Source organism: Vidua macroura, chromosome 1 (genome assembly GCF_024509145.1).
Source record: "Vidua macroura isolate BioBank_ID:100142 chromosome 1, ASM2450914v1, whole genome shotgun sequence".
Lineage (NCBI taxonomy): Eukaryota > Metazoa > Chordata > Aves > Passeriformes > Viduidae > Vidua > Vidua macroura.
In genome coordinates, this window is record NC_071571.1 from 110,849,164 (window position 1) to 110,861,189 (window position 12,026).

At 38.3% G+C, this 12,026-nt stretch overlaps 1 protein-coding gene across 4 annotated transcripts in view; it reads left to right on the plus strand.

Moving 5' to 3' along the window:
• Positions 1-310: 310 nt before the first annotated feature.
• Positions 311-12,026, plus strand: part of MEP1B (meprin A subunit beta) — a 32,641-nt gene continuing 20,925 nt past the window's right edge. For 3 of the 4 annotated variants that reach the window (XM_053977752.1, XM_053977770.1, XM_053977796.1), the window contains exons 1-5: positions 311-440; positions 1,173-1,294; positions 11,453-11,471; positions 11,657-11,707; positions 11,806-11,849. In XM_053977752.1, coding sequence (XP_053833727.1) covers positions 389-440; positions 1,173-1,294; positions 11,453-11,471; positions 11,657-11,707; positions 11,806-11,849 — 288 coding nt within the window. In that variant the 5' untranslated portion in view covers positions 311-388. The remainder of the gene's footprint in view (positions 441-1,172; positions 1,295-11,452; positions 11,472-11,656; positions 11,708-11,805; positions 11,850-12,026) is intronic. The other variant, XM_053977761.1, reaches the window with a different exon arrangement.

Consider the following 12,026-nt stretch of genomic DNA (forward strand, 5'->3'; position numbering starts at 1 on the left):
ACAGTTTTTCGGTTTTGATCAGTTTTGACAAGATAAGACAATGAAGAAAAGACAATGAAGAAATCCTTGTTGTTTAACTGGTGGGAATTTGACCCTTAAGAGAAACAATGTATTTGGTCAATTGATGGGAACATAACCTGTGAAAGAAGAACAATATACAATGGAGCTGTTCTTAAAATGAAGGTGGTATCGTGAGCCGTTATGGCCTCATCTCACACTCTGGCCAAGTGTGAGATGATGTCGTAACTGGAAATGTTCCACTCTAAGAGGAGGAGATATGAGGTGTGGTTCTGGGGTGGAGGGGCTGAAGAGGACAAGATGCACGCCATTTCGATCCAGGGGACTTCCTGAAGGTGCAGTGCCTGCCTGCCCCTCCCACCTGAGCACCATGCTCCATCTCCTTCTCCTGCTCAGCGTCTTTTCAAAAAATCCAGGGGTCAGTATGTATTATTTGGTACTGCATGTAATAAAAACAAATCTGCTTTGCAATCACAGTTGGGATTCAGGGTTTTTTGTGCACGGGCATCCTCCAGAACCCGTAACATTAATGGCAATGAGGATGGGAGGCCCAGAGAACAAAAACTGATGTAAAGAAAGGACAGGGCTTGGGCAGTGGGGTGAATGGTTGCACCACGAAAGTGAAACGCATAGCTGTACTGAGAGACACTGTTCCATGTGTGCATGCAGCATATGGGAGGTCAAGACAGTCTGAGTACCCAGCTGTGTATGGGAGCTTATGTAATGTTTTCCTGTGTCCAAAGTGTAATCACTGTCATACGCTTGTTGTTGCCTGGTGTATTGTAAACATAGCTCAAGTACATTTCAGATTCCACTCGGAAGAACTTTTAGTCCTTTGCATTTGTGGTGTCTCTGGATGATACCACTAGAACAGAGTTATTGCCCTCACTATTTCTGTTGTCATTATCATATCCTAATCCGAGTGCGTTGGTAAAGATATTTCATAAAAAAGAGCCTTGGGCCATGGCTCCACCAGTGGTGCAACTGGGGTGGATGCCGGAACTGTGGAGCACATTGTGGGACAAGCTAGAAATCTGTACAAGTACTGAGCCCAAGGCATGGGAGGCTAAAGATCCCATGGGACTGTTGAAATACTGGGGAAAGTTTGTGCAAACTCCTCAAAAACGCTCTAAAGAGCGGCTTTTTCATGCTAGATGCAGGGCTGAATGTCTGTTATTTGCATACAAAGTTGCAGTTGAAAAGAAGACAGAGCTTGAAAAACAGACAAACAAGACAAGGACATACAACTGCTGAGGGCCAATATAATGTTGCAAAGGTAAGTGTAGCTGCTGCTGCGCTGCAATCTGAGATCTCAGTAAGATAGGCCTGTAAATAAGGTTAAGTTTTAAATTATAAGTTAGTTTAAATGCTGTTAAGTGTGATTCTTCTGTTAAATGGTTACAGTTAAGGTATAATTTAAGTTATAAGTTAAGTTAGTCATAAGTGTTGTTCCTTTGTTAAATTTTTAAGTTTAAAGTATAAGTTAAAGTACTGTTAAATGATATTAAGCTTTTAAGCCATATTCCTTTTTATCTTTGCCTCACTGTCCTTTTGTTACACACACACACACACAGATAGTTCCTTGTTCAATTATGTTTTGATTGGCTTTTATTTGGCTTTGTTGTTGCTTGTTTTAACTTGGGGTGCCTTAACTGTTCTGTAAGTACTAGAGTGAATCTTGTCAACCAACTTTGTCACTTAATATTAAATCTAGTTTTTGCTGATACCCTTGCTGATGATTCTTTAAGCAATCTCTAACTCTTGTTCATAAAATGGATGCTGGAGATTGAAAGAGATAATTGAAAAAATGTGTCAGCTAGGTAATCTTGGGGAATGGAACCCCTGGGGAAGTGCTGGGAATAGAAAAAACTTGTTGACTGGGCTTTTGACACCACACAGTGGCCACAGGCCAGAATTAAGATTCCAGGAAGAGATGCAGAAATCCAAGCAACTGTTCATGATTTGTTACAAGCAAGTGTTTTTTATATTTTGCTTTCAACCCTGTGTTAGTAGCACGTGGATTTGTAGTGTTAAATTCTATATAAACACAGCACAAGAGCAGCTTTCCAAGTTGCTATTTTTTATGTGTTTTTCCAATCAAAGTGTATCATGTAACTTGTGTTTCAGTCTTTTGGAGTGGAGGTTTCATTATATGAATCTTAAAGTATGTGCTGCAAGTTTTGAAAGACAGAAAAGAATGGGAGGTTTTTTACAATAATATTGGAGAACTACACTGAGCAGAGCCTACAGAGTGCAGGCTAGTCTGTGCTATCTTTTGGGAAGGGTTGGTAGTGAGCTATCCAAGGAGCTGCCCTCATGCTTTGGTGTGATCAGACCTAGCTGATTTCCTTCAAAGGAAAACTGGAGTGCAAGGTAGCTAGGTGACCTCTACCTGGGAGATTTTCAAGGAGCTAAGCACAATGTGAACCTGTCCACTGAGGTCCTGGTGTGTGAGGCTGTTCATCTGCTGAAAGACATGATGTCATACTGGGGTATTGCAGGATACAGAGCTGAATACCCAGCTCCTACAGCAGTTTTCTGGAGTTGTTAATGCTTCTAATGTGTATCAGCAAGTTTCATCTGGTCTGAAAATTATGACTTTTTCTGTTTCCATAACCTTGATCATTAGCCTATCCACAAGGAAAATAAGGCTTAGAGCAGCACAAGAAAATTTAAAAATATTTTCCATAGCTTGAGCTAACATTTTCACAATATTAGTTTACTTATAATTATCACTTTGTCATTTTCATACTTTTTCTATTTTTATGATTTGTAATATTATACTGAACTGCCTTCATTATTGATTTAAAACAAAACTCAGTTCATATTTCTCACCATTGTTGAATAAAACTATTGTTCTGGAAGTTATCTTTCCTCTCCTTCACAGTGTATGCCAATGTTGAAACAACACTCCCTATTGTCCCTACTGACTGTCCTTTGGTTATCATTGTGGGATAGTTTTGGCGCATATGGGCTGGATGCCTTTGGATAAAACTAAAATCCTCCTGATTAAAAGCCTCTTTGTGTAAAGGAAGAATGAGAAAAACAGAGACATTTTCAGATGTATATAGGTTTTTAAAATTGTATTTTACCTTTGTTTCAGTGGAGTTATTCTATAGTTGCACTGCTTTAAACAATAGAAAAATTAACATCCACTCACTTGAGGCATCAGGAACACCTAATCTACTCATATACTCCCCAGTGGAACTATTGGGTCATTTTTCTTTTGGATTATGCCTTCCCTATCCATTCAAGGTCCTGTGCAATTTTACTTTTGAGATGCAAAGGTACAGTATCAACCCCCCATGGAACCTGGTTCTATGGCTGCTGAGGTGATAGCAGCAGAAGCAAAGCAGGTTACTATTACCATTCCAGGGGAACAGCACTGGCGCTGAGTACCTGCTAAACACTTCTGTCAGTGGGAGTAACAGGTGAGAGTGGGAGAAGGGGTGGGGAGGTGACTTTGTTTATGTTTTAACAGAGCACCTCAGATTCATACCCACCTTGGGAAAAACATCTGGGTGACTCTGGCTAAGGTGACCAGACCTTATGGTGCCTTAGCACTGCTGTGGCTCAGAACCCATTCACAAGGTGTCTGATCCACGATATGATACATCCCTCTCACCGCCCACGAGCTGCAACACTTATGTAACAGCACCCCTGAGCACCCCTACACCTCTGGCCTGTCCAGCTACCAGATTCTGGCAACAAATGTCCCACCTCGGGAAATCCCCTGCTTTATCCCCAGAGGAGTTGTGGATTTTAGGCACCTTGAATGCAGATGGCTATACCACCTTTAAATTTATTAGCACAAAAAATAGCCCTATAACTTGGTGGGTCAATGCACCATTGTATTAAAATACTTCATGCTGGTGTAATTCAATGACAGCACAGCTAACCCTGAGTTTTAGTACATGTATGCAACTCCCACAAGGTATTGTCTTAATCTGCAGAGACTGAGCCTAGGCCAGAGTGCCAATGGCAATTAAATGTCCATGCACCTTGAGAAAGTTAACCCTCTTATCTCCAAATATAACTACTTCAGTATGGATCCAACAAAACCAAACTCACCACTGTCATATTCAGAGCATACATGCTTTTACTCCTGACTACAGAGATACAGCTAAATTCTAGAACACTGTCAAGACAATCACTGCCTCTTTGTTGGCTCCTGGGGTTGCAAATGCAGAAGCCCTCATGAGCCTGGACGGAGTTAGTTGTTGGTTAGCAAAGTTTAGCAATACTACCAGCACAGCTATATCTGATTTGTTAATTGATGTAGACAGCATTAAACAAGCTACACTACAAAATCATGCAGCAATTGATTTTTAGCTTTTAACACATGAGCATTGGTGTGAAGATTTTGATTAGGTATGTTGTATAAACTTAAGTGACCATTCTAACTCTGTCATGCACAACTACAGGAATTATGGACACTTAACAACTTGTAGAAGACAACAGTTGGAATCTGTTTGCTGGAGGGACATGGGGTTGGAATTGGTTGAAAAAGGGATTAGTATTACTTTGTGCCTTAAGTATTGGGTTTCTGTGTATTATTTGTTGTATTTCTAGTTTAGTATCATTGAACTGATCTTTAATAGATTGCATACTACATTGTACTGTTGTTCGTATGGTGGAGTGCCGATGTGTTCCAACCACGGATCACGTGGTTGCCTGTGTCAGGGATGAAAGTCATGTCTAAGGCCCTGCCATATTTGGTCTGCTGCTGGGTATGCCGACCAGATCATGAAGAAAAGGCAATGAAGAAATCCTTGTTGTTTAACTGGTGGGAATTTGACCCTTAAGAGAAACAATGTGTTGGGAACTTAACCTGAAGGAAGAACAATATACAATGGAGCCGTTGTTAAAATGAAGGTGGTATCGTGAGCCGTTATGGCCTCATCTCACACTCTGGCCAAGTGTGAGATGATGTCGTAACTGGAAAAATTCCACTCTAAGAGGAGGAGATATGAGGTGTGGTTCTGGGGTGGAGGGGCTGAAGAGGACAAGATGCACGCCATTTCGATCCAGGGGACTTCCTGAAGGTGCAGTGCCTGCCTGCCCCTCCCACCTGAGCACCATGCTCCATCTCCTTCTCCTGCTCAGCGTCTTTTCAAAAAATCCAGGGGTCGGTATGTATTATTTGGTACTGCATGTAATAAAAACAAATCTGCTTTGCAATCACAGTTGGGTTTCAGGGTTTTTTGTGCACGGGCATCCTCCAGAACCCGTACCAATCATCTCCCAGCAGCTGGAGATGACAACATGCAGAATTCAAGGGCTGCTGAACTTGCAGAAGAAATCTTGACAAAATAGCTTTTTGATCTACCAAACAACACTGATTTCAGAACAGTTGACAGCATCATTATTGGTGAGTAGGGAATTTTAATATTTAGTTGCTTTCATAGAAAAAGACCATACCATTATAAGAACAATAATATCTACAACTGCTGCTTCTCAATGCATCAGCAATGATGTAATACATATGGATCTGAGCAGCTACAAATGGCTTAGGTGTCCTCATTACTTAGGATCTTTCTTTCTTATCAGCTCTTATAGTTAAAATAGAATGCAACGTTATTAATTTTGATATAATAATTTTGTGAGTCTGAATTTACCATTAAAAAAATCTAAATGCCATTCTTAATTTTTGTGTTAGTCTATGCAAGTAGTTGGTCTGGCAAAGTAAAAGGTTAGCAAAGCCTGACCATACAATTACCACAAGTACCTGCAGTTGAAGCATAAAAAGAAGCTGTGTCAATCCCAGCACTCACTGACAGCTAGGAAGTAGAAGAAATGTTTAAAGTTGAAAGAAATACCCAAGAGTCACAGACAGTGGTGACAGTACAATGGTACTGACATTTAAAAAAATCATTTGAATGGAATCTTTAAGTAATTGAGAAGGATGCCATTATTTACGCTAATGATAAATGCAGTGTCTCACGTATATCAACACTAGAAATAGCTCTGCATTTTCCATAAGCAGGATACCCAAATTATGTTACTGCTAGATTTTTTTTATGTACACACATGAATAATTTTCAATTTCTGTCAAAAAATGTACAATTATTAATATATTAATGTCTTGCCAAGAGTCTTGCTAGTTTTCTGTTGTTCAGAAAGTTTTAGTGTCAGCTTTATTCTCTGAATCACAGAATGACTGAGGTGGGAAGACACCTCTGGAGATCTCCTAGTTCAATTCTCTTGCAGTTGTGCTGCAGGGTTACCTGCAGCAGGTCACTCAGATCTCTGTCTGGTTGTGTTTTGATTGTCATCAAGAAGACTCCAGAACTTCTCTAGGCAACTTGTCCCAGAGCTTAAAATTACAATGAGAAGATTTCTTTTTCTTAAATTTAGATGGAATTTCCTGTGTTTCAATGTGTCTTTCCCCTATATTTCCTTTCTCTTATTTCTATTTCGTTCTGTATTTCAATTTCTCTCCAACACTTTTTCTCACAGCAGTTCATAAAAATAATTAAAATGTTTCTGTTAGTTATTGCAATACAGTAATAATGAACTTACTTGACAATGATGTGCTTACTCGACGAGAAAAACATAGGTAAGGTGAGTTGATTGTTGTTGAGAGGACAAAGGTTCTGATTTATGATATTTACCATCTTAAATACCGACTTGGTGTAAAATTCTGTCCACACAACTGTAGACTGGAGAACAACATGGGCTTGTTTTCTCTGCCTGGGCTTCTAACCTGTCTTCTTTTTCAGGTGGTCTGGAGTCTGGTAAGAAAACAAAGAATATATATTCTTTATCTGACTGAGAAAATAATGCAGCTGAAGATGAGCTTGAGAGGAAAAGACTTAATTATTATTTTCCAGAATCAATATAATTCTGTTATTGTCTGCATGGGAGAGATAAATGATTTCTGTTTCCTGTTTCCTTGGGGTCTTAGTGTTGCTATTTTTCATAGATTTGGCTATACATGGAAAGAGATTACCTTGTGTTCCCCAACTAAGCAAAATGTCCACTAGTATTCAAAGTTACCAGAACAAGTCTGAGGTTAAAATCCAGAACTGAAATTTATTTCAATTGTCCATGTCTGAATGTTTTGGTTTTTTGGGGTTTTTTGTTTGCTTGGGTTTTATTTGTTTTGTTTTGTTTTTTTTGGTGGGTTTTGTTTGTTTGTTTTGTTTTGTTTTGTTTTTTTTGCTACTACACAATATAATTGCTATTGGAATTTATGCCTTTTTAGCAACTGAATATACTTGGAAACTTCTGCTTCCTGTTCCTCCCCAATCCAACTGAAATATTTCAGGTCAAAAAGTAACAGCTGAGATTTTGATATTACCTGCCTTTTTTAGTGAAGTGTAGCATTTTGCTCATGTTGGGAGGTTTTGCTGTAGAGGTCAGGAACTTTTGGTGATACACAATATAATTAGTTCAGGTAACAAAAATCAAAAGATTCATGAAAATTTGTTTCAGCTGTTCGTATCTTCAGGATAATCTACAGAGTAAGGCATTACTTCTTATGACACTATATAAGTGCAATAACATTATTGAATTTATGCAATGTAAATACCTGTGGCAGCCTTATCTTCTTCCTCTCCACTGACCCATGCCCATACATCTCCCTAAATTAAGCTCTCAGCCTCCCAATCCAAACTTTCCCATAGTCCTCCTGTTATTCCCCATCACTCCAATTCCATCCTTCCCTGCTATTCACACTACCTGTGCCTCTGCCCTAGTCTTGTGGAAACTCAAACCTCAGTCTTGTTTAGATTCCACTGCAGGCTTTGTTAAAGCCTATAGTAGGTGATACAGGGTGTTACTAAGATCCAGAAGTAACCTGACATCAAACTGATTCCTAAAAACCAGCTCTTGTGTGAGAGAAGGGCTTCTGACCACCAGGGCTAATTATTTAATTTCCATGTGTTCTATGGCCAGGAAGAGGTAATTTCAAATTTCTGGATGCCAGTACTAAAGTAATATAGTCTGGAAAAATCACTAGTAAGTTAAGGTCTCATCCAAATTAGATGAGTATATTCCATCTGAATAGATGTCCAGGCTAGGTGAGGTAGATAATCTTACAGTGATGCCAGAGCATCATGGTGGTGCCATAGATATTCTTGGCACATAAGAATTATCCATTTTTTTCTTCATTGATTACTGAGCGAGTCCCTTTACCTGATTTTTATATGATTATAATAAATGAGATATTTCCCACTTGTCCAAGATGCACTTGAAGTTTTTGTCAGTTAAATGTGCTCTTACAAGTGGTTTAATCAACCATTACAATGTCTTAATTCACATGTTGTCCATGTCCAAAATTAGGGACTGATATTAAAAATGATCAGAAATTTGTGTATGTGTAGATTAGACTAAATTAGATTCCTCTTTGGCACACTTCAGCTAACACAACCTTCCTCTGCATGAGACTATGTACTGTGTATTTGTTGTGTGTTTACAATACTTTCACAGCCTAGAAATTGCATTATATATTTTGTCATTATATTTTGGCTGTATTGAGACCAAAGTCACTGCCATGTGAACGAGTGATACTTGTATGCAGAGATGCAGCTTTTGAAAGAAAGTATTTTGCTGTTGAGATTCACAGGACAAAAGACCTAGTTTTGTTTGGAGCACAGTGGAAAGATGTGATAGAAGGGATTCCTTCAGTATAAAACATTCAGTGGTAGTTTTCAGACACTGAGGACCAGCCAGGATTTCACTGAGTTGCTGCATTGGGTATTCTTCAGTCATGGACCCACATTTTGATTTGTGCACCAAAAATACCACTGTACTTAGCTACTGATCTCAGTTTGTGGGCTTTTGATGCTGCTAGAGGAGCTTTTCCAGGAATTACCCAGTTTGTACCTTTAGGACAGTTATACTTTCTGATTAGTATGGGTACGTTGTAGTTTATAGTTATTGGAACTGCAGAAAGATTTTACTCACCATTAATTGTTATAAGGGGATTCAGAATATATGGTTGTGATTCTTCTCCTCCATCAATAATGTTTACATAAAATGCAATAATGTGATTTTATTTTTTTAGCATTGCAAACGTTACTGGTAATTTCTTTTCTTCCAAGAAATCTGTGTGAGTGGGAGTTCAAAAGCAAATGAAGCCTTTAAAACATGTGTTGCACACTTTGCCCATGTACTTGCAACTTGTTTTACAAGCTGCACCTTCATTTCAAAACTTGAATATGTAAGTACTGTTTTATGCACAGTGATAATGAATTGTCTTATGCAATGATGACAAAGTGTAATGGTACGATATATGTGCATGAAACTTCAACATGTAGGAGGAGTCTATTGACATTTCAGATGTATGGAGGTTTGTCTGAACAAGAAATCTGCAGTTATTAAGCTGTGTGTGTATACGGTTGTGGGGTTTTCTTTCTAAAGTCCCCATCCTTATTCCTCATGTATCAATGTAAACCTGAATGATACCAGTTAATTTTGAAATATGAGATCAATATCAATCCTTCTGCATTTGCATCTGCCCAACTCTGAAAATGGAGTCAGTCACTGTTCCGCAGTGATACTGGGTCTTTAAGAGCCACCACACTTAAAACCTGACAAATTTAAAAACTACTGAAAATGCAAAGTGCTGAAGCAAGGCTGTTTGAGGACAAATTCAGTCAGGAAACAGATTCTACTCAGTGTTTTCTGTAACTGACTCTTCAAGATCAGTTAAATTGACCTTGGTCAGGGTCAGGTTTAGACTGGACAAAGACATATGTGAGTGGTAGTTCGATTAAAATAGAAAAAGGAAGCAAGAAAAACTCATTAAAAACTTTGGCTGTTTATATAACAGTTAGCTACTAAATGTTTGCTGTGCCAGCTGATACCAATTAGGAATTATGTTTCTTAAACATAAAAATTACAGTCTCCACTTGGTTTGGCAAAAAATGGTTTTCATCTATTAGGCAATGAGACTAAATGATCAAAATCTGACAAAACATGTGAAGCAACACCTTGAGTGAATTTTAGTTCAGGTGAATCATAAAATGAGATTTCTGGCCTTTGTATTTACAATATTTTTTCCTGCCATTTGCTGAAGTTTTTAAAAGACAGCAATTTCAGATTAAAAATTAATCTTCCATTATGAAGCTAAAATTAGACATTCTGAAAATTTCAAAGCTTTCTTTCTGAACCTTGACATTTCATGGGAGGTAGGATTTTTATTCTTTTCTGTGTTTGGTTAAAACTTTTATATGGAGTCAGTTCTAGGGCTCACAGTTGTTTCCCTCAAAATTGTTCCCATCATTATGTGTTGAAACTTAGGTCTAGAAGAACATGTGCATTTGAATCTCTCTTGAATATTCTGGCCATAGTGTTGTCTTACACATTGTACAGATATTAGAGATTACTGCAATTAATGTTCCTAGGGACTACACGGACTTGGTTTTTGCTGGTTTTCAGCATTCTGATTTTGTGTTGTTCATTATTTCTAGTGGAAGTTGCAGATGCTTATCACACTGGAAAAAGAAGTCCTACATGCAAAGCTGCATGTACAGAAAATAAATTATTTATATGGAGATAGAAACACAGGGGGAAAACCGTGGTAAAAAAAAAAAAAAAAAAAAGTAAAAATCCCACACTTTTTTTCCAGAATTGCTGTTACATTTATTTTAGAATATAAAGATGTTTTTTATCTTCAGTTTGTGAACTTCTATTCAAACATACAAATACAAGACACCTAGGATCGATTGCTTAGAAAGGCTGTTCATGATTTTACTCACTATGTGAGAAATAGTCATGTAGTGTTATGTCAAGTATGTCCAAGGCAGTCCAGAAATGAACTGTCCAGTTAAAAAAAATAATTAAGATTAGATTCTATAGGCATGTTATGGCAATGAAATTGTTCTATGTATATCTCATCATATGTCACTTCATCTCATTATGGTCTGTGGATTCTCCATGTTGTAAAGGGAGCATTTGAGTTGTTATTACTCAGGTAAATGGAGTCCAGGTAGGGCACTGAACTGGGGCTGAGGTGACCTGGGCTGTGTACCCAGTCCTTCAAAGCCTCACTGGGTAACACCAGACCACTCATTCTCTCCCCAGTCTTCACATTTGTGATGGGAAGTTCATCATAGCTTCCACAAGCTCTGCACTAGTAGCAATACTTGATTCCATAGAATCAAGTATTTTTCCCATTTGTGAAGGACAACTTAGTACTACCTGAATTGTGAGAGAAAAGGAGCTGAGAAACCTCTACAGAAGCAGTACTGGCTGAATTACTTGTTGGGCACCCTGAGGTGGGGAGGGCACAAAGCTGCCACACGAGCAAATACAGATTTCCAGTCAAATGAGGAGGCAGTGGGTGCAGTCAGTCCAACACAAAGCCATGTGCTAAGTGCTGTCAGTTGAGCTTGAATCACATCTCTAATACTGTTGAGAAAGTAACGCGAGCTGCATTTCATTATCTGCCTTTCTAATAATATCTTTTTTTCTTTCCCCTCCCCAGCCTGCTCCAGAGACAACTGGTGAGTTCTGTTTAGAGATCTATTTGTATGCACGGGAGGCAGTCAACAAAACCAGCTGCTCATAAACATTGCTAGGACAGACACAGATTTATAATTACTGTTATTGTTATTGCATTAATTTTCACACTTCATAAAGATAACAGCAAGGGCTAATGTCCTACCTCACTTGTCTTTTTATTTTTCAGAAATAGACGTAGATGGAGGAATTGATCAGGACATCTTCAACATAAATGAAGGTTTTTCAAAATTCAGTCTCAATTTTTTTTCTATAATTTTCATTATAGTAGTCATAGATCAATACAATAACTGAATGTTAATCTCCTCTTCCCTTTAGCTTTAGGACTAGACCTTTTCGAGGGAGACATCAAACTTCCTGGGGTGAGTTTAAATAAAAATACAAAGCCAAAAATGAGTCATTGACTTAAATGTAAAGTATCACTGGCACAGAAATAATAGATGCATCCTGCTCTTACAAACAATAAATGCTGTTTATGTAACAATAAACTGAAGATGATTGGGTATGGAATTCTACAAAATATCATAGACAGTGAAGGA